This window comes from Perca flavescens, chromosome 6, assembly GCF_004354835.1.
Source record: "Perca flavescens isolate YP-PL-M2 chromosome 6, PFLA_1.0, whole genome shotgun sequence".
In the NCBI taxonomy this organism is placed as follows: Eukaryota; Metazoa; Chordata; class Actinopteri; order Perciformes; family Percidae; genus Perca; species Perca flavescens.
Genome location: NC_041336.1, coordinates 21,831,731 through 21,854,521, shown reverse-complemented (window position 1 = coordinate 21,854,521; position 22,791 = coordinate 21,831,731). Strand labels below are relative to the sequence as shown.

General features: G+C 40.3%; 2 protein-coding genes across 12 annotated transcripts in view; both read left to right on the top strand.

The window, feature by feature from the left end:
• Window positions 1-7,032: 7,032 nt before the first annotated feature.
• On the top strand, window positions 7,033-15,551 carry LOC114557356 (vicilin-like seed storage protein At2g18540). The gene is made up of 4 exons (XM_028580785.1): window positions 7,033-7,231; window positions 13,528-14,247; window positions 14,359-14,756; window positions 15,534-15,551. Exons 1-4 carry the CDS (start codon window positions 7,078-7,080, stop codon window positions 15,549-15,551), a joined length of 1,290 nt encoding a protein of 429 aa, XP_028436586.1. The 5' UTR covers window positions 7,033-7,077.
• Window positions 14,565-22,791, top strand: part of LOC114557282 (titin-like) — a 22,711-nt gene continuing 14,484 nt past the window's right edge. For 8 of the 11 annotated variants that reach the window (XM_028580701.1, XM_028580695.1, XM_028580700.1 and 5 more), the window contains exons 1-12: window positions 16,220-16,371; window positions 16,501-16,605; window positions 16,727-16,845; window positions 17,227-17,445; window positions 18,421-18,508; window positions 18,865-19,017; window positions 19,374-19,471; window positions 19,857-20,029; window positions 20,121-20,231; window positions 20,941-21,198; window positions 21,498-21,629; window positions 21,766-22,686. In XM_028580701.1, coding sequence (XP_028436502.1) covers window positions 16,318-16,371; window positions 16,501-16,605; window positions 16,727-16,845; window positions 17,227-17,445; window positions 18,421-18,508; window positions 18,865-19,017; window positions 19,374-19,471; window positions 19,857-20,029; window positions 20,121-20,231; window positions 20,941-21,198; window positions 21,498-21,629; window positions 21,766-22,686 — 2,431 coding nt within the window. In that variant the 5' untranslated portion in view covers window positions 16,220-16,317. Of the gene's footprint in view, window positions 14,757-16,059; window positions 16,372-16,500; window positions 16,606-16,726; window positions 16,846-17,226; window positions 17,446-18,420; window positions 18,509-18,864; window positions 19,018-19,373; window positions 19,472-19,856; window positions 20,030-20,120; window positions 20,232-20,940; window positions 21,199-21,497; window positions 21,630-21,765; window positions 22,687-22,791 lie in introns of those variants that run through there. The other 3 variants (XM_028580699.1, XM_028580698.1, XM_028580705.1) reach the window with 3 other exon arrangements.

Here is a 22,791-nt window from a genome sequence, read left to right as displayed (position 1 = left end):
TTCGTTTTTGGTTTGAAATGAGAAAAAAAACACATTTCCATTAATTCTTTCATTGGTTTAAAATAAACTATTAAAACTTACACAGACCAAAAATCGACATATTTTTGCCTTATTTTTTTTATGTGAAATGGGTTGCTATGTGAATATATGTAAATATTTATCTCTGTCCTTTCTTTCATGATTGCAGAATACCTGCATGAAGCAATTCTAGAAACATTCGACAGGGGGCAACATGTCTTCAGTATGCCGTAGGCCTAGTAACACTTGTTTGGAGGTGTGCATGCATGTGTATTGAGCTGGTGTGTGTTGGTGGTGACGGTTGCTCTTATCTTCACACAGAAGGCTGGAGTTTAAAAGTTAATCACACTGGGTGGATCCTGGCTGCTCAGCACGATAATGGAAGAGAGGGGGTTTCCTCAGTTTGAGAATAAACTGCATGTAAAAGTTGAATGGAAGTTTATTGGTACTGCAGTCTATCTATCTATCGATCTATCGATCTATCGATCTATCGATCTATCGATCTATCTATCTATGAGAACATACAATACATAAATACATGAATGAATAAATAAATACCACTGATATTTTCTGCGTCAGTGCACAGTTTTCATACATGAAGTACAGTTTACTCATCACGAGGACTACTGCTCAGCTTGAGAAAGACTATATTGAATTGCCTATGGGAAGTGTAGGAGCGTGGCCCATACATGGACTAAAAGTCAGGATATCTTAGATATATTGTACTGTAAGTGCCCCTTACTTTATTGAAGTGAAATACTAAATTGCTGGAGTACTTCTTTTAAGGCCAGATGCATTTAGCTAACCTACTGGGACAGTGCCAACAATGGCCACTGGGTTTTAGGTAACACTATAACAGATGTTCCAGCTGACAGCTGTAGCAGCTGGATGGAGGTGTGCTGCACCTTCTGGGAATTCACGCTGCTTTTGAAGGAGATATCCCAGGTCATCAAATAGAGCCATAGCTAGGATTTGTGTGTCAGCCATATAACCCTAACCCTTATTTGTTATGGTAAGGCCACGATTTTATAAAGCATTTCTTTCCCCTCTACACATGTTTTAACATGTAAAAAAAAAACTCTTCTTGGAATAATAATTTGTGTCTGCTATAGACTCTCCACACACAAACAAAATGACCTTGTTAAAAATCTTTAATTTGCTCCTCTACTTTTCTCTTTCCCCCCTCATTGAAAAATCCAGAATATATATGCAAATATGTCTAATTTCTTAATAACACCCAAGGGAAATAACAATAAGTAAACACATTTTAAGAGGGCAGAGGGACTTTAAGGATGTAGCCTTTATTTTAGCGGGCCACAAAACAATAGTAACATTACTAGTAAGAATAATAAGGAAGTAATGATTAGTATCTTAATCCTTATTTACATGACATTAACAAGGAACATGAAGAAGGTGATCATCTAGGAACCGATCAGTAACACAGTATCAATAATTAATCCTTTTATTTATTTATTTAGGAACTACTTGTTACAATATCTATTTCTAGTAGTTAGTTTATATTTTGTTCTTTGGTGTCTATAGAAATATGTCTACTTTTTTGCAAAGTATTTCATAAAAAATAAATAGCAGTAATAGTCTCTCCCTCCAACTTGTGCACACAAAAAAAGCGCCACCGTGTGGAGCTACCAGTAAACGTTTGCAGAAATTGCTCCACATAATGGGGTGGCTGTGACTTTGCTGATATCAGGCTGCTTCTGACAGGTCACTGGTAGAACTGGCACAAAGTTGGCAGTAGTTAAACAAAAGCTTAATCTTTGACCACATATTTCTCTGATGCCCAGGCCCTGATAATGAAACCACTCAGGTAAACACATACAGCAGGAGAGCTGCACCTGTGTTACACTATTTTGATAAGATGTTCTTTGTGCCAACATGGACACTATTCTATTAACTCTTTCTTAAGTGCATACATATTTGTGTTCAGGCAGTTTGGATACTTCATCCACTAATTACCACTGAGCTGTAGGAACAACACTGCACCTGTTGACCTGACTCACCTGTAAACACAAATGCATTGGCATGTGTTGATAAGTAATGTAACTTACTTCCTAGGACACTACCATTTCTTTTCTTAAAGTAATCTATGAGCTTTTTAACAGTGGTGGAGAGTACATTTAGGCAAGCACTGTACTTAACTACAATTTTGAGGTTGTAGCCTACATTACTTGAGTAATTCCACCTTATACCTCTAATCCACATTTCTGAAACAAATATATACGTTTTATTTAAAGCTTTACTTGTCTAGTTATTTTGTGGATGAACAAATAATCAACTAATATAATGTATTATTATTGATTAAAAATCAGCTCCACCTTAACCAGCTGCAACATTAAAGTAATCTGCACATTAATGCATCGCTTATCCAAATAGACTATATTAGGCCGAGAACATGAAATAGGCTAGACCATTCTGCATATCGCATACTTTTACTTTTGTTGATATATTTTGATGCTTTTGTACTTTAACTAAAGTAGCCTACAATTTAAATGTAGGATATTTAGTTTAGCCGAGTATTTACTTCTCACATCTGGTTTTTAAGTAACGCTCCCACCTCTGATCTCCACCCATCACCTACTTAGTGCTTCGTCATTGTAGCTGCGACACCGCCTCTCGGTGGAAACCTGACCGGTAGCATCCAACTTGTTCTGAAGGGAAACACCGGAATTATGGCAACAAACTAAAGGTGGAGAAAACACATAGGAAGATACATCTGTCTGCTCAGGTATGAATCGCCTACTCAGACGCTGTTGTTGTGTTTACACACACCTTTTGTTGCAACGTTTTTAATTTCCCGTCTGCTCGCGACGGCAGTTCGTTTAGAGTTCACTGTTCCGTATTTAGAGGGATTATGACAAACACAACAAGGTAGGCTACATGATGAAACCTCTTCAGACATGTCTGCCTGTCAGGTTTGTTGTGAGGTTGCTCTCACGAACCCAGAGATAATGGATCCCAACTACTTTATAAACCAAATAACCGCCTAATTATCCTAAACGAAATAACACAGTTAAAGCTGAACAGGTAGGTCATCCTGTAGGGATTGTGTAAATGATATAGGTCTGTTTATTATGCTAATAACAGAAGTAGAAATCTAGAAAAAGTGTTAAAGAATTACTTTTGACTTAAACAGCTGATTTGGGTAAACTATAACCTGGTTACATACACTGTTTCTGCATGCTGGCACTATATGCTATACATTCAAAGAGCTAGGCCTGTTATGCTCTGATTCAGGCCCATCAGCTATGCGATACATAGTAGTTGTTTATGTGCAGTATATCAAGTCATTTATTGTGCAAACTCTCTATTATGTGTCCTGTCACATAGAGATAAAATAAGTGTTTTACTGAACTGACACTCGTTTCCCCTCTCTCCCTCTCTCCGACTTGGTCTGGGATTGTCTTTACCATCTACGCTGACCTTCTACATGGATGCGATGTGAGTACCAATCACTATTTAAGTTTTAAGGAGGAAAAAAGTAGTCTATATAAAAGTGTAACAAAGGCATTTGAGCTGTTGTAATGATCAGATTGAACCATTGCATATAAGGCTTATTTGGTACTGCAGTGATGTTTTGCATACAGTACATCAAAAGAAACAACTATTTTACCTTTTTATGACTCCCCCTTAATCTACCACAATATGAAGGTTATGCTTATTTATATATATTATACACTACCAGTCAAATGTTTGAACATACAGTAGTTTCTCATTCAAGTGAATGGGAAAGTGTGTCCAAACCTTTGACTGGTACTGTATATGTATATATATGTATATATATATATATATATATATATATATATATATATATATATATATATATATATATATATATATATATTATAATTAAACAACCCTGCTGTCAGCTGCAGAGAAGAATTTCATGTATACTTATGCAAGGATTTTATGAAGTCTTTATAGAGACTATTAAATATTAATTCTTCATGGTTTATATTTGACATGCCATTCCCCCTCGGATCTGAGTGTAGACTGTACTCTGTATCTTCCACATGCATGTATTCACTGGTTGAAATGCTTTTCTACCGTGATTCTTTCTTTATTTGCGTAGGGAAAGTGGCTTCTATTTTTTTTTTAACCTAGACTATTTTCTAATATCTCAGGGAAAAGGATTGTACTTCATTTATACGATTACATTATTTTATGAATCAGTTGTAAAAAATGTATGACATCCTTTTTAACGTTCAACATCAAACAGATCTGAAGAATGAATTGTGAAGGAATCGCATAGAGAGTTTAGGAGCTGAAATGATGGCATACAAGCTGTTGTTGGCCTGCTTATGTCCACACCAACCTAGTTCAGGGAGGGGTAGGGGGGACCGTGTCACCCTGAGGCATCCAGACGCAAACACATCTTTATCTCTCATGAACACATGCTCCCAGCATGCCTTACAGCGCTGTCTTAACGTAGAGTAGTTTTGGCGGGGATTCCCTCTCTCTCACAACAAATAATTAAGATTAAACTAGTGATTTGATCTTTTACCATGGAGTGTTTTTAATATAAGACTGAAAGTACACATTTGTATCCAGATTGCACTGTGTATTGTCAAAGTGTCAGTGTAGAGAGGATTTAAGAATTGTAATTACAGTGCAATGTTTAATTGTTGCAGAGAATTTGAGGGACATTAACATTTAGCTTTTACAAGTCTGAAGACAGGTCTGAAGTTTTTACTTCAGACCTGTCACAGTCAAATCAGTAATAAGCATGTGAAAAGTTGATTCATTTACCATCTCTCCACCAGGGGGCAGTTTAAACTAAGAAAAAATGGCTATCTACAGTAGCATTAGATGATCAAACACAATGTAGCATGTACTTCGGTGGCCTAGAATGTTCGCCGCAATCTGTTCAAGGTACTGTGAGCAGCACGGCTTGGTACAGTGTCTTTTTAAGAGATCTCCAAGCGCATGCATATTAATATAAGCATTTCATTTCCAATTTGACTCATCTCTAAGCATTGTCTGTGGATGCAGATGTTTACAGCCCTTTTACCGTTAAGTTGTCCTGCCATATTCTCTGTAGGATGCACTTAATCTAAAACATAATGTCCTTCCGTTTGAGGAAACATCACATTGTGCAATTAAAATTCTCACAAGTGTGCATGAAAGAGAGAATTCAAACTTGGCCTTAAACAAGAAGGGTGGGCAACATGACTGTCAGCAGAAAGGGGCAGAAACATGCAACATTCCTGGTTCATGAATTCTTTATAACATAATGGTGCACCATGAATATTGATGTGCTGTTACCATCAATCCAGTTAGTGCTCTTGAGAACTCAGCTCCTGAGCACAAATAAAACCTCTGCAACCATGCCTCCATCGCATGCACTCAAAATTCATATTTAAAGCATTTTCAAAGCTGCACAAGTTGTTTTACATAAGATACGGGAGGGACTGGTGGAGTGATGTGTGATGCGTACCCAGATGCAGTATTGAAAGTCAAAGAGAGATGAATTGGGTGGGAAGGGTATGGGACATTATGTAATCACTGAGTGATGGAGCCAGAGAGGGATAAAGATGTACCATCCCAGCATTACCCCCATGCCCTCAGCTGGAGTAATGCACTGTCTGTGGTTTCAGTCTGTCACTGTCTCAAGGGACTGTGAGTGCTGCTCCTCTTCTCCTCCCCTGTCTGTTCGGTCTCTCGTCCCTCTCCTGGGTCCAGCTCAACACCTGCTCCTTGCAGTAGTAACAGGGCAGGGCACAGGGTTCCTAAGCAACTGAAGGCAACGCGAGTAGTTCATGTAGTCTTTGTTTCTCTCTTTCGCTCTTCCTCTGTTATCTCACTGACTTGCTCATTCTTTCCCACACTAAAGCAGCGGTAACTGAAACAAACTGTATCCAAAAGTAGGCCTACTCGATTTCTGTTTGTACCCATCTGGGATTCACTGGATTAAGAAGAAGAAGGAGAAGACATGCCTTAATTTATCCTGCAAGAGGAAATTTACATTTTTTCCTGTCAGTGCGCTGTTACAGTTAATGTTAATGTTTAACACCACCAGTTTTTGTGCTGCTAATGTGTCATCATCACTGTGTTCAGTGATCAAAGTCTAAAGGGAAAAATAACCGTTAGTGATTGTTACTGTGCAAGAGAGACATTTTCTGTTTCTGTTTGGTGTCTCCCTTGCTTTTTGATATCTCATTTTGGACTTTATGACAAGATTTACGGAGTCATCTTTGGACTGGTAAGACTTTTTCTTCAAATTCAAAGTTTGGCCAGAAACGACATGGGACACTGCTCTGCATGCCACATGAACTTGCCTCTGTGAGACAAAGGTGATGGTGCCTTACCCCATGTAGCTGTGAGAATAATGAACCCCTTTACTCGCACCCCCGCCTATGAGCCGTATGACCCAAATGGGGTCAGGCAGATGGGTGGGGTCCATAAAGACAGCTTGTGTGTATGTGTGTGCACGTGAGCGGACAATGTGTATTCTGGTTTGTTTTTTTGATTTTCAGATTTTAAGATGGTTGAGAGTGGGTCTGTTGTTAAACATGACAGTTTGAGACTGTGCCTCTTTTAAGATCTCACCAATTGGCTTGAGGTTGTAGTTCCTGACACCCTCATACTGTGCAGTTGAATGCACCTCGCTGGTGCCTAAAAAGATTGAGCAGCACTCTGAGAAGTATTTTGTTGCCTCCCTGCCCCCTCCTGTTTCTGGACATTGCACTATGTTAATGATTGCACTCTTTGGCCTGCCTTACTCCATGCCTTTTTTTGGGACTTTTGTAGCCAATAATGTGATTTACCTAAATAGGGATGTTAAATGTAGCCTACTTGATAATTAAAAAAGTAGGCCTACTGATACTAGTAGAAATCCGTAGTTTATCTGCAGCTTTTAACACTTGAATTTCTGTCGTGTGTTTTAAGGTTAGATTTCTGCTATATAGATTTCTAACTATATATTTAGTGCGCCTCTAATCGGCATTATATGAAAGTTTTGTCCATCTCCTTCACTTCTGCATGCATGCGGCTGTGAGGCGTGCAGGTCTATGCTTAGTTGGTCAACTCAGTCCAAGCTTCAGGATGAGACTCCACCCCTTTACGAGCATCGGACACCTCCAGCACAACAAAGCATGTGTCGCTCCGCAACATTGTTTGTCCTCTGAACGTGCGGAATATAGGATTTTTGTCGGATTTTGTGCTGTTTGCTTCCACATTGATGCTAATCCTAGAGTAGGTAAGCCAAATATAGGATGTATGTTCCACGGTTGGTGGGGATGAGTTAGTGTTTATTTGTTTTCTTGTACATTCGGCGCCATTTTCATACACAGATTGTTTAAATACCCTGGCACGTTGGCCTGATACAGCCTGCAACTGTTTGTGCGGCTTGATTGAGGAAAAAAAGTTGGAAATTGAAGCCGTATTAAATAGCTACCTGTGAGATGTACACGATTATTTGTTAAAGCAAATTAAAATTATATCGCCTAAGTATTACACCGATTAAAATAGTCCAGTAAAACGTTAACATCCCCATAAATCAGAAGCGCTCCGTATCAGCGGAGGCAGCGATGTGTTTTCTCCATGTGTGAGTTGTTTTTATAAAATGTAATATTGTAGCCATGCAAGTTATCAGTCTGCTAAAAGAAATCGCACAGTTTTTACTTTTAAGGAAAACTCGCACTAAAGAGTTTTTGTACTTTGACTAACATTAGGTTATATTATAAAGTAATGCAATTGCTAATATAATGAGATGATTTAAAAAAAAAAAAAAAAAAAAAAAAGATCAATATATATGGGGTAAAAAACACATGTTCTCTTCTCCTTTCTGGCTTATCATCACATAAAGTAGCCTACAGTATAGAGGTCTGATAATATCTATAATTTAATATAGCCTATAATTTATAAGAAACAAATCCTAAATTAATATAATGAACTGACTGAAGGTGACACAATTGTCATATTTTATCCCCTGACTCATTCTTATGTGAAGTAGTTATTGTTCCATATTATGTAGCCTACTTCATATCAGGGTGTTCTTGCTCTTGAATGCTTCTCTGTGAGGTGTGTACAGCTGTTTCCAAGAATGTGTCTGCGGAATGGTTTTCATCCTGTTTCAGAGATGGCGTTGCTTTTGGATTTCATTTTCCTCTTGACATGACTTTGTTTTACCCAAAGAGTGCACGGGTTAAAAGTGTGTGTGTGTGTGTGTGTGTGTGTGCGTGTGTGCGTGTGCGTGTGTGCGTGCGTGTGTGCGCTACCCATAACACACTTGAGATGAGAAACTCATCCAATAAGCCTCGGCTCCATTGATGATACTGCTGGATATATATATAGTCAGATAATCTTTTATGAGGCGCTCCAGATATGACGTAGGAAGGATGAGATGGTGGCAGCATTGAAGCCTCAGGACTGGAGAGTGCAACAGAAGTAAACAACGTTTAAAAAATGACAGAGATAAGACCCAGGTGCTCGGGGTCTCCAGTACTGCAGAATCAGTAGTGTTGTGAACATAGAGCGACTGATGTGATGCTGAAGGATGTTTTTTTTGCTCTGCTGTGTGAGAGTGAGGTCACCGAGGTCCCAGGAGAGCTTGCTGGTGTTAATCCTCTTTTGGGAGTTATGATGCATTCGTGCAGTTAAACTACTACTCTGTTTTGTGTGCATTACTAAATAAGGAACAGACTCCACAGATGGATGGATGGATAGATAGATAGATAGATAGATAGATAGATAGATAGATAGATAGATAGATCGATCTATGTTTTGAGTGTCCAACATAAAAAGAACACTTTCACTTTCATAATGTGCACTAATGTACACATTCACTATTCCTTCAATGGGCATTGACTAAGGGGATCGTTGGAGATGGATTCAGGATTGCTTTCAGGGCAACCACATTAAATCAATCAAGCTACTTCATTTTTTTCCCATGTTGGTTCATGTTACAGCATCAGGCTCACAGACCATCTGTGTGTATTAATCAGTTAAGAACTGGGTTTGGGATAGGTTTACACAAAGGACTTGACTAAAATAAACCTTTTGTAGCCCAATACATTTTTGTTGAATATCACGCAGTGTCACAGAATCCAAGATTACAGCTCCAAATTAAAAGTTTGATCACATTTGGAGTCACTCTACATATGCCTCTCAATAATCTTAGGATAATTTAATAAGAAGTACTTGGGCACATTATAAAGACTTGAGATATTCAGTATTTTGTGTGTATTCACAATGTTGCTGGGCAGGCTTGTGTGCTTAAACTGAACATAGAAACAGTTTATCCAGGCACGTGTTAGCGTGTATGTTGGCATGTGTGCCTGTGTTTACTTAGAGAGGTCAATAGGAGCCACCATGTGGCCAGATGACTGATATCTTTGCTTTCAGTTCATTTCTGTTGATTTGCAGCCAGGTAGACGGGGCTCCGCATACAGTGCTGCTCAAGTTGACTAAAAAGAGGAAATCATCTTTTGGAAATTTATCTTAATGCCTTAATTTAAAAAATTAGGAAAAATCCAACCTTTCATTCACCAATTGTTTTTGTGAATGAATAATGTATCGTAAATAAATAAATGTTTTATTTCAGTTAGCCTAATAGCTGGTTTGATTTGCATTGAGAGATGATTTTATAGAAAGTACCCCAGGCCAATCTCTAGTTATGGTGAAGGGTATGTGAGGATGTGGGGCTATTTTAATTCCAAAGGCCAAGGGAACTTTATCAGGATGCATAGTATCCTGGATCCATGAAATAACTGGCCTTTAAAAATAGAAATCTGCCTGCCTCTATGGGAATTTAACATAGGGGTGTATATACTTATGCCCCCTGTATTTTAAGGAAGAACATTTATTTATTTACGATACATTATTCATTCACAAAGAAAATTGGTGTCCTTAAGGGTTGGATTTTTCCTAATTTATTTTATTACGGCATTTTTATTATTATTATTATTATTATTATTATTATTATTATTATTATTATTATTATTATTATTATTCCTCTTTTTAGTCAACTTTAGCATGGGTTCCTAAACTCATGAGCAGCACTGTAAAACCATGAATCAGCACAGCTGATCGCCACTGTGCTTCTGCCAGCTCTTCTATCTCTCTCCCACACAGATGCACGCACACCCAGAGAGGCAGACCCGAGACAGAGAGAGACAGAGAATCAGAGTGGAGGGAGGCTGGTTGATACTGAGTGAGATAGATACTGTAGGCATGTAGATGGAGATAATCTCACTTGGTCACTTGGGGGATGATTAACTCTAAACTCCTTCTAATTCTTTAAGCCTTCTCTCAGTACCCTGGACACTTGCTTTCTTTTTGCCCAAGTATTCTTACAGGGTAATGTTGTAGAACTCATGTAACTTGTCAGTCAGTGACCAGTGTTTGTTGACTTCCCCCCCCCTAAACAAACAAAATATTTCTCTGCTGTCTTAACGACCTATGCGAGTCCTATATGCAGCGGTGTGTGCATTTGCGGCTGTGCAGCCATCTATGCACATGTGCATAGATGCGTGTTGTGTGCTGCACAATGTGAACAGAAATAGATATGAGCTTGTCTGTAAAAGGCATATTAGTCCCTGCATCCTGAGCACATGTAGCTATTTATATACTATACCTCCTCCTCTGCTAGCTCTCCCCTATTCAGCCCTCTCGTCTTATTTGATCACACTCTAACAGCAGCACTGCAGCATCACTGGCAAATAATATAACGGTTTTATTGTCTAGACAAATTCCTGAAAATGTCTTTTTAAAACTGGAGACTTGGATTAATGAATGATTAGAGTGAGTTTGTCGTTAGAATCAGTTAAATCACTGAGTTAGCTTCGATTCAAACGTTTGTGCCTTATTTTAATGAGAACAAATATAAATTTGAGTTTACACTGTTTAAGCATGTGAAATAATGCATTTTCACAAAAGTCATTTGATTGTGATTGTGACTTTTCCTTTAAGTAAAATTCAATGAGTCAAATCAAATCCCAAATGATCTTTCTGTGGGAACATTAAATTCAAAGTAAGTCACAGAAACTCTAAATTAAATCTTGATTCATCTCTGGCGAATCCAGCCCTGGCGTTTGCATCTGAACTCAGCAGCTCTTTGAGAGCTCACTTGGGCTCGAGGGTGGCCTACTTCATTTATAATTTAGCTCATTAGAGTCACTAATTATGTAGGTTTTGGGCACATTTTACAGTACAGCAATATTTCATCTAATTACCTCCACACCAAAAATAAAATATGCATCACATTATGAGAGATTGGTGCTGCTTTGGAGAGGTCATGTGGTGTGTGGCTGCCGCTATCTCAATCGGTCATGATGCAGGGTAGTCCTGCTCAGCTGGCTTATAGCAGAGATGTTAGGTAGGCAACACAAAATGGAGGAGGCAGCAGACACAAGCTCAGCTGGTCCATTAGGAGCGTGTCTGTGTCCTGACAATCACAATTGAGATGACAGAGCATTAAAAGACCCAGAGGGGCGTTGAGGTGTGTGTGTGTGTGTGTGTGTGTGTGTGTGTGTGTGTGTGTGTGTGTGTGTGTGTGTGTGTGTGTGTGTGTGTGTGTGTGTGTGTGTGTGTGTGTGTGTGTGTGTGTGTGTGGTGACCTAGGGAATATGCCTATGGGGGGTCTTGTGGGGGGAAGGGTAGGCAGGATTAGTTATAGTGTGCAGCACAGTTATTGGTCACTGGACACAAACAATGGGAGGGCTAAAGAGGATTTGGTCTGTGTGTGTATCCCCTCCTGCTGTCCTGTAGTGCCAGTGGGAAGTGTATGGTATGGAGGGCGAGGCTGCACCCTTTGGGACCGCCCTGTACATCTGGAAGATTGGCCTGCCTGCCTGTCTAGCATTCCCCCTCCCCCACTCCATAGTGGGACTTGAACTACATATGGAAGAGACAAACACAGCCACATTAAGTCACCAATTAGACAATGCCTACTACAGACAGGATGTGAATCAGCCTCATTTAAAGACAAACATTGATTGTGATGTGAGCCACTTTAACTGCTATATCTCACTTGATTGCATAATACCTGCTGTGTATTTCAGTCATTTGTGTGATTTAATCAGCTGGTTAGAAATTTCTAAATATACCAGATCTGCCCTCTGACTGACAAACTAGGAAATCAAAGTTGTGTTCATTAAACTCCAAGGCCTTTGTACTGTGACTGTGAATCACACCATTATATATTAAGTAATTTAGGTAAATATGCTTGCACTGTTACATACTGACAACAGTCTTGATATCTTCCATCACTGCTGTACAGTAGAAAAGGACAGAAGGTAACATTTGCTTCTATCTATAGTGTTTTGAGGCAGATACTGATAAACCAGTTCTACTCATTGGTTTGCAGCTCTGCCCACAGTGACCTACTCCGCCAAGAAATATTGATTGAAACGATTGATTGGCCATTTTATATCACGTCATGGTATAAATGCTCGCATTGGCCAGTCCTAGTGCCTTAGATGACCTGTGCAGGATGGGCGTGTGTGAGACGAAGAGCCAGGCATGCTTGGCGAGGATGATCCAGGCGGCGCTAATATGCAGCTCCAGAGTAGAATGCCTCCTTTGTGTTAGTGAGATTTAATGAGTCTGTGATAGGCAGTGTTGTGAGCTCGCCCTCAGAACTCCATGTAGACAGAGACACTCCTCAACAAGGAGGGCTATTGTGTGATGAAGTGATGTTTGTGTATGTGTGTGTAAGTATGTGTGTTTAAGTGAGAATATAATCTGTCTGTGGCAGTTGGCTTCATGTTTTATGGAATAAGTCTCATTTATCTTGGAGTAGACAACTGACAATAACTTAAAGCAGCCATTTAAATTACATATTGTACAATTTGCTCATGGTAAAATTGCTCTTGATAAGAGCATCAGCTGTAAGTGAGAATAATGAAGCATGCAAACAGATTATACTATTTGCATGATTTTTTTTCCATAATCACTGTGAATGACAAAAGTGATTTAAAAAAAATTCTACGCCTATTCTTCTGGTCATATCATTTGGAATTCAACACAACAAAATGTTGTTTTTTTTATTTTGTTTTTTGTTGCAACTAATTATTTTCAATATTAATTATTCTGTTGATAATTTTCATGATGAATCTATTAATATAGGTTGACCTATGAAATGTCTATCATAATTTTCTCAGAGCCGAAGGTCCGAAAATGACTGGTTTTGTCTGACCAACAGTCAAACTAAAAGATATTCACTTTCACAATATTATGAAACAGAACCAAAACTGTGCATTTTTCACAAACCAATGTGTTGCTGATTAATCGTTTCAGCCTAATTGTTTATCATAGTCCTTAAACATGAACATTTATTGATAACATTACTAATTGTATCAGTATAGTACAATCCATTTATTAATATTGCTTGCCATTCACATTAGGTGTAATGTTTCCTACACACAGGCTAATAGTCCACTGCTCCTAATCTTGTTTGTTGTGTTCCAAGTATAGCCATGCTGTGCACTGTCACACTCTGTACAGCACTGTGACCTTTCTCCATCTCTGACTCTCTTCTGTTCACCTTCCCAGTGGCTACCATGACAACAGAGGCAAGTGCAGTGAGCGAGGCGGACACAGAGGGCAAGCAGAAGGCCAGTGGCGCCGAGCCCGAACACGAACCAGAGAACAAGCAGAAGCCAGAGGCGGCAGCAGCGGAGCCGGAGGGGGAGCAGTCGAGCAAGAAGGCCCAGGAGCAGTCCTCTGAGCCTGGGCCTGCCGACGTAGCTACCTCCCCTGAGGAGGAGCAGTTGAAGCCTCGTACCCGGACCTCTGCTGGCAAAGGCCTGTCTCGCCTCTTCTCCTCTTTCCTCAAACGCCGCTCACAGTGCTCCGAGGAGGGGTTTGACGCAGAGAAAGCCAGGGAAGAAACGGCAGACAAAGAAGAAAAAGCTGACAAGGCAGAAGAGGAGGAAGAGGTGAAAAGTGAAGAAAAGGAGGCTAAAGTAGAAGCGGAAAAATCAGAGGTAAAAGAAGTGGAAGAGAAGGAAGAGAAGGAAGAAAAAGAACAAAAAGAGGTTAAAGAGGGAGAAAAGGTTGAGAAGAGGGGCAGTAAAAAGAAAAAAAAAGAAGCCAAGAAGAAATTAGAGAAAAAGGATGAAGGGAAAGTGAAAAACGACGAGGTGAAAAATAAAGAGGAGCAAAAGGAGGAGGAGAAAGCACAGCAGACTGTAGAAAAAGAGGAAAAATTGGAGACAAAAGAAAATGAAAAGAAAGCGACTGCTGAAGTTAAAGACAAAGTGGTAGAAGCTGGTAAGAAAGAGAGTAAAGAGGAGGAAAAAGTTGACAAGAAGTTTGCAAAGAAAAAAGAGAAGGAGGAAAAGGTAAAGAAGAAGGAAGAGGAAAAAGCAAAGAGGAAAGCAGAGGAAGAAGACCGAGTTAAGAAGAGAGAAGAAGAGAAAGCAAAGAAGAAAGAGGAAGAAAAGGCAAAAGAGGCTGAAAAATTAAAGAAGAAAGAAGAGGAAAAGACCAAGAAGAAAGAAGAGGAGAAACCAAAAGAGGAGTCAAAAAAGAAAGAGGACAAGGCGAAAGAAGAGGTAAAGAAGATAGAGAAGGAGGAAAAGACAGAAGAGAAGCAAAACAAGGAAGAGGAAAAAGGGAAGAAAAAAGAGAAGGGGAAGAACAAAGGGAAGAAGGAGGAGAAAGGGCCGAGTGAGGAGCAGGTGAAAGCACCGATTGCAGCTCCAGAGCCTGAGCTTAAAACTGAGCCAGACACTGAGCAGGCTCCTGATCAGCACTCGATAAGCAGCGCAGAGACACAGGTGAGTGTGACGCAGACAAATATTACACTATTACACAGATGATTTTGGTTTCTTGCCGAGACTTAGATGAGAAGATTGATGCCGCTCTCATATCTGTCTGTTAAATATAAGGCCACAGCCAGGCAGCTTAGCTTATCACAAAGACTGGAAATGGAGAAACCGCTAGGCTGACTTAGTCCAAAGGTAACTAAATCCACCTACCAGCATGTTTAAAGCTCAAAACGTACCTGTTTTTTATCTTGTCTGTTTAATCCGTACAAAATCCAAAGTGTAAAAATTACAAGTTGGGATTTAACAGGGATTTATCTGCCAGACTGATTCTTTTCTTCTTGCCACTGTAAAACAAGATTCCTGCTCCAGTCCAATGAATAGTCACGCATTTTGATTGACCCCCCTGTTATTTTTACACTTCGGTTTTGGACTGATTAAAGAAAAGAGATAAAGCTTGTTGAAGCAATTTGTGAGCTTTCGAGGCACAGCTAGGCAGTATCTTTGGACAGAGCCAGGGGCTAGCTGTTTCCACCTGCTTCCAATTTGTATGCAAAGCTAACTGGCTGCTGGCTGTGGCATCATATTTAACCGAACAATCCTCTCATCTAACTCTAGGCTAGAAAGAGAAGGACATTTTCCAAAATGTCAAACTTTTCCTTTTATACTGTGTGAGAATTGAGACAAAAACAGAGCTTTAATGTATACACACATGCAGCAGACTGGATTGTAGTACAGGAATACATGTTTTTTTCTTTCTTTCTAATGAATTTTTTATGATGTGGACAGCTTGCTCAGCGAAAGTAACAATACTGGTTTGAGCTGAAAGCTTGGTCTGAAACTAAAATGATCTATGCTGGTCTGAAACTACAGCAAGCATACAACAGCAGTATTTGCTGTTTACTAACATCTGTAGTTGTATTAATTATAGCATTGTCATCATTAAAAAAAACAACTGGAGACCATCTTGTGGTGGGATCACACTAGCCTCGACTCTCGACCCTTACCTACTTTCTACCCCACTACTTCCAGTGCCCTCGCTTGGACCTCACTCAACTACACACTTGTAAAGTTTCATGAATTTATCTTGCACAAGTACCCAAATCCTCCTCTGTGGTAGTTCCCACTCTAGTAGGTGTCTCCAGGGCCACATTTTGCCATGATAACACGCACACACTCACAGACTCACACAGTGAAAACTATACCAGCGTATCTGTCTGCGTCTGGTTAAAAAACAAAAAAACATTGAGTCCTCCCACATTCTTTTCATCTGTATTTCACATACTTTGCAAATGTCTTGTGTTGACTGTACCAGCAGGCTCAAGAGGAACACAAGGAAGAAGCTGCGATAAAGAAGGAGCCCGAAGTTGTGGAAGAAGTAAAGGAGGACACAGTGAAAAAAGAAGAAGAACCAGCAGAACAGGAGAAAGAAGCCAAAGGAGAGGATAAAGCAAAGGAGAAGGCAAAGGTGGAGAAGACAAAGAAGGAGGAGGCGAAGAAGGAGAAGCCTGTAAAAGAAACGAAGACCGAGAAGAAGGCAGAAGAGGCTAAAGGCTCCAAACGTCAGAAAACCATGCAATGCAAAGTCACCTTACTGGACGACGCTCAGTTTGAGTGTGAGCTTGATGTAAGAAACCTCCCAAATTATAGTATGTTGTCTTATGTTTGTGGGTTGGCTATCGCCCCTGTTAAGGATTCATATGGTTATGAAGACTGAAGAATATCCCTCTCCCTCTGTTTTGTCTGTCTCATGTAGAAACATGCTAAAGTCCAAGAACTTCTAACAAAGGTGTGCGACCACGTCAACCTGCTGGAGAGAGATTACTTTGGCCTCTGTACCTGGGAAACCCCAAACAGCAAGGTAGGCTGGTTTTTCTACTCGGATAAGTTTTATTTACTCTGCAAAAGCAAAACCAATATTTTACATGAGACTGAAATTGGCTGTGAGCAGTTGGTAATTTTTTTCTTACATTTTTCTGCAGACATGGTTGGAATCCACCAAAGAGATCAGGAAACAGGTTTCAGGTGCTGTGTATGAGTTTACATTCGGTGTAAAGTTCTATCCTCCTGATCCAGCACAGCTAACTGAAGACCTCACCAGGTGAATGTCTCTAGTGTTAAAGAAACAGTTTGACATTTTGGGAAATCTGCTTATTCGCTGAGATGTGACATGTTATTTAGTGCGATTTAGAAGCGCAGGTAGGGAGTTTTTTTTTTTTTTTTTTTTTTTTTTTAAACTTTGGACAGAGCCAGCCTAGCCGTTTACTCCTGCTTCCAGTCTTTATGCTAAGCTAAGCTAAACGCCTGTTGGTTTTAGCTTAATATATATAGACTAGATACATGAGAGCGGTCTCCACCTTCTCATCTAACTCCCAAGCGTGTATTTACAAAATATTGTCACTACAGTAAAATCTTGTATTATCACTCATGAAAAACAGAATACAGTTTTCATGTCTTAATAAGTAGTTTTTTCTTTCTTTAGGTACTTTCTGTGTCTCCAGCTGAGGAAGGACATTATGTGTGGTGTTCTTCCCTGTTCCTTTGTCACACTGTCCCTGCTGGGCTCCTACACAGCCCAGTCAGAGCTGGGAGAGTATGACCCAGAGCTCCATGGACCAGATTATGTTAAGGAGCTGAGCCTGGCCCCAGGACAGAGCAAAGAGCTGGAGGACAAGGTGACGGAGCTGCACCGCACATACAGGTAATCAAAGGGCATTGTTTGGAGCAACATAGTGATGGCAATCTTTAGTTAACACATATGTTTTATTAAGTTTGACTAAGCACAATTCAGTAGACACAAACTGTGAAAGACCTCTGCATCTTCAGCGTTTATATAACGTTTTAGATGGATGATTTGACCAATCCTTCAAATAATCCTGACCAAGGCCGGCGATTGCCATAGGCGACCTAGGCAATTGCCTAGGGCGTCGCAAACGGGGCTCTGTGTCTGTCAGGAGGTGAGATCTACCGTATCAGCAGAGATATCACGTAATGCACAGCAGACTATGGTGCAGGTGGATTATTTTCTGAAATATAGTGACTTTATTCTTGTAATAGCTTATTGTGTTATCACTTTATTTTTCTCAAAATATCACGACTCTTCCAAACCTCAGAGAACACAGATGAGATGTACTGTATTTTGAATGTGCACAAAGTTTTGAACATGAGCAGAAATCTTGCTCAAACACATCTGAAATATCACAGTCCAGGGGTTTATTAATTCATTCAAATGAATTCATGTATCATTCAGGTGAATAATTTTAATATGCACATTTAAGGAGGTTACTTCCTCAACAAAAGAAGCAAAAGTGGGAAAAGTAAATGTTACCTAGGCTACATGTATATATCAGGTATGTCAGATATAATTAGCAAAGTCGATCTACAGGAGAATAAATAGTTGAAAGCAATACAGAATGCCTGAGAGCCTTACCGCACTATATTCCATTATGTTTTTATATCTGGATTGTAATCGGTTTCCCTTTAGATAGATATTTCCAGTATAAATTGATTCAGAAAAAGGTAAATAAAAATAAGTGCATAAAAATTCACCAGAATGCAGGAAATGAAGTATTTAATGCTCAAATCTCGCCTAGGGCAACCAAAGGGCTAGAACCGGCCCTGATCCTGACCATAAAACACATAATTTAAAAGACCCTTATCATCTGTGTTTTGCCAGGTCTATGAGTCCAGCCCAGGCAGACATATTGTTTCTGGAAAATGCCAAGAAACTTGCCATGTATGGAGTTGACCTGCACCAGGCTAAGGTAGGTTTTTGTTCGAATGAGGTTACCTGTTGAGATTAGTGTTGTATGAGTTAACTGATGGTGCAGCCTTTTCATGGGAATTCCAAAATGCCAAAGTCCATAGCTCAAGGATTTACAGATTTCCTTGCATGCTTGTGTTGCATAAGTAGCATCCATATTTTAATTACAAAATTGATGTCGGCCCCCTTTCATAAAAAAGGAGAGATTAATATAATTTCAAACTCCATGACCTTAAATTCCATGTGTTCTGTAGCTTGAGAAAGTCTGCCTCCCAGTGGCTGTTTATTGCAGGTTTAGGGTGATGGCGTGTAGTGATACAATATCATTACTGTTTCATCCTGTTTTTGTGCATGCAGGATCTTGATGGTGTTGACATTACGTTGGGGGTTTGCTCTAGTGGTCTGATGGTTTACAAGGACAAGCTGAGGATCAACCGTTTCCCTTGGCCGAAAGTGCTCAAGATCTCTTACAAACGCAGCAGCTTCTTTATCAAAATCAGGCCATCAGAGGTAAGTCTGAATTTACATTTTCAGAGGGGGGTGGGCAAGGTGGAGGGTGGGGGTGTGGCCTTGACCAACTGGCACTTTACTCGTTTGAAAGCCATGATGTCTTTCTCTCATGGGTGGGCCAAATTCTTATTCTGAACAAAATAATACAAACTGCAATTCAGATTTTGATTCTAGACTACTTGTGTCTTTATAGCTGGCATTTAAAAAATATTTTATGAATACGTTTTTTTTTTCTTCAATTTAAGAAATTACTTTGAATTGACTGGGATACATGTGTATGCTGCACGGCAGTATAATGTCATTAACATGAGGTCACTAATTCAACTTTGACTTTATATTTGTTTCTTCCCTGACAGCAAGAGCAGTATGAAAGCACAATTGGCTTTAAACTGCCCAACTACAAAGCCTCCAAGAAGCTGTGGAAAGTTTGCGTTGAACACCATACCTTCTTCAGGTAAGACCAGGTCAATCTTGCCTTGTTGTGAATGATACCTCCTTGCCCTGCAACAGAGGTCGTTCTGAGGTTCCTATCCTCTGGATAATTGGCTAACTGGAACCTGCAGCTTAAGCCTAAGCTACCTTTACCTAGCTACTGCACATGTGCAACTCCCAACAAAGATGGTACAGAAGTGCGATGTCTCACCCTGTAGCTAAAAAGAGACATGAACACAGGGTGAAAAGAGTTATTATGAACCTAAAATGAGCATAATATGGGCACTTTTAAAGTTGAAATTGTTGCTCACCTTTTAGGGATCCTTTGATGTGAAATTATGTAATATATATTTGGAACTCCTTAATGGTAGGTGGATGAAAATTAAATGAATGTTTTTGTTCCTCAGAGTTCCAACAGTAGAGCCCCCCTCATCACGTCGCTTCCTCGTCTTGGGCTCTAAGTTCCGGTACAGCGGGCGTACTCAGGCCCAGACCCGCCAGGCCAGCTCCATGATTGACCGCCCAGCCCCTCGCTTCACACGCTCTGCGAGCAAGAGGCTGTCCCGTAATCTAGATGGAGGTATGTGCATGTGTGTGAACCGTTTTTAGAATCATTGTATTAACAGCACAGGATCAATAAGCTACTCTCTTGACTCGTTTCACTCTTGCAGCTGGAGATGAAACTCTCCAGTTCCTGCAGCAACTCTCAGCATCAACCAGTTCTGAGGTTGATGATTGGTTGCTGAGATCTGACAAACCGAAGCCTTCTCCTGAATTCCCAGGTACCAGGAACTGTGTGGAGCTGCAGCAGTTCTTTTTTGGCATATTTACAGCATTTGTTTTATTCTCGCTCGCGAACAGCCTCATCTCATCTGGCTTATTTGCTTTCATGCTTGTAATACTTTTGAAAATATTGCCTATCAGATGGTTAACTTGTCAGAATACTGACCTAGTTTTATATGTGGGTAAAGTCACCCTCCTTGTACTTTCCCTGGCATGATCCCAGGATATTTTTGGTCAGTCTGAAAGAAAAAGTTTCTTCACATGCTTTAGTATACACGGGCATTTCCAGTCTTGAGGCTGCTCTTCCTCATTTTTTGGCATTTTCAGAAGTCGCTGCTTGATGTGTGTTGCACAATGACTTTCATTTGCTTGTAGCTTGTACCTTTTATGTTCAACATCTTAACTGACTGACTCAATACTGCTTCAGTGGCTGTCATTAAAACAGGATAAAGCGGGAACTTTTAACATTGAAAAGTAATGACCAGTGTTGACCTTTTTATATGTTGTTGTTGTTGTGAAGGATGAGAGGAATCTTTCATTCAGCTTTGTACTAACCTCAGCTTACTGGCTTCACAATAGTCTGGTACAAATGCTTGGCATCTGACTTGGTCAAAAACACGCTTGAAGCACTGTGAAGCATTCACAGTGGCCGTCATCTCTCCAGCAGAACCATTACATAACTGCCATCACCTCGTCATCTCTCCACAGCCAGAGGGGAGTCTGAGCAGACTTTCATTCGGCCCTGGGAGGAAGGGCAGTCTGTTCACACAGTCACAGTAAAATGGCAGGACACTGAGACTGAGCAGACTGGCTCTCAAACCACTGCCCAGACAGTCAGTCAGCTGTGGCAGGAGCTGGCATTGGATAAGCAACAGCAGAGGAGAAAGTCGGACGAGTGGTCTGCCCTGCTCAATCGTCTTCCTCCTTTTCCCTTTGTCCCACCTTTTGATTCTGTGAAAGAGCCAGGTATTTACACTTTTAATGCCTGCTCTTGGTTATTTAGCTAGTTTGCCGCAAGGAAATCTGAACCCAGAATATCTTAATCTTTCACTTTGGCTTGGATTTTAAAGAACCTGTGTCTTGATTTTATTTTATTGTGGCCAGCATGCACTTTATGAATTACACCACTACATGTACACTGCATTATCCTTAAAGGCTTATATATAAACCAAGCATGTGGTGCTATTCTGCCCCGTTTTGAAGCAAATGAGACTTGTGTGTGTTTGGTATGAAAGTGTTCATTATTGTTTCTCCGATGTTGTCAGCTAAGCTCAGCTTGGCAAAAATTAGCTCTATGGACCGGCTGTTGCAACCAGCACTGATACAGCAAGATGATTGGTTCCTTTACTTTGACCGAATCTTCAGCCTATCCTCGCTTCAGCGTGTTGACAAACCATGTGAGTTTCTTTGTGTGACTTTGTTTGGAAATGTTACCTTGGGAATTTGAATACTGATGGTACAAGTACTACAGCCTGCAATGTGACTCTCATTTTAGTTCTTTTCATGGTTCATTGTTTTGCTTTTCCCCTTTAGTCCTCCCAGTCTCTCCCCAAGCTCAGTTCCAGGTCCAGGAGGAGGATGAGCAGGGCATTTGTGTGGCAGAGCAGGAAGTGACCAGTGAGGAGGACATTGACAGGCAGCAGGAAACTGTGATCTTGGTCCACAAGCTGAGAGTGGTGGATGTTTTGGAAAGGAAGCTGAGGGAAGTTAGGGATTTAGAGGAAAGGCTCCAGGAAATGGATGAGACAGCAGAGCTACTTCAGGAAGTAATAGAAGAGGAATTGGGTAAGGAAGAGGTCAATAGGTTGAGACAGGAAAATGAGGTAGATATGCTGAGACAGGGAAAGGACGATATGGAGCAGGAAGAAAGAATGCAATTTGAAGGTGTAACAAAAACAGTCTTGAGAAAGTCTGTGAGGACGATAGACATAAAAGAGGATGAAATGGATGAAACAGAGCAGATAAAACATGTGTTTTTAAAAGGCTTGGTACCTGAAGAGGAAGACTCCGAGGTGAAGCAGCAGAGTGAAAAGGAGGCAACAGATGAGCGTCTGTCAGATGATTGCTTGAGAGAGAAGCTACGCCAGATAGAAAGGGAATGGAAAGATGAGGTGGAGGAGAAGTTGAAGTCTGGATCTTCAGATGTCTCCAGTACCACTTCTGTAGTAGCATACCAGAAGGTGGAGCATAGGACTAAGAAGAGAGTGACTATTGTAGAAGAGAGAGGGCAGAAGCAGAATGGAATAGAAAAGGTGCAGGTACAGCGTGATGAAATGTCAGAGGAGAGTCTAGATAAAGATGGGACATTGTGTAAGACGGAAATACGGGAGGAGATAACTGAGAGAGAAGTCACAGAGAGGCTTCAGGCTGAGGATCAATCTCAGGTGGCAGATAAGGACGTCTGGTTCATACTTTTTGACCGCCCTCCGCGCAGAGCTGTTTTTAAACCACCAGGTACAGTATGGCATGCAAACAGTCATCTACTAATCTCTCTAATATCACTACCATTTCCGAATCTGATACATGTGTACTGTTGTTTACATTAACAATGGAATAGTT

Coding starts and splice junctions, on each gene's coding strand:
- LOC114557356 (XM_028580785.1), top strand. CDS start 7,078: ATGAGACTCCACCCCTTTACGAGCATCGGACACCTCCAGCACAACAAA. Junction 7,232..13,527: donor TGATGCTAATCCTAGAGTAG/GTAAGCCAAATA, acceptor TCACCTTCCCAG/TGGCTACCATGACAACAGAG. Junction 14,248..14,358: donor AGACAAAGTGGTAGAAGCTG/GTAAGAAAGAGA, acceptor AGAGGAAAGCAG/AGGAAGAAGACCGAGTTAAG.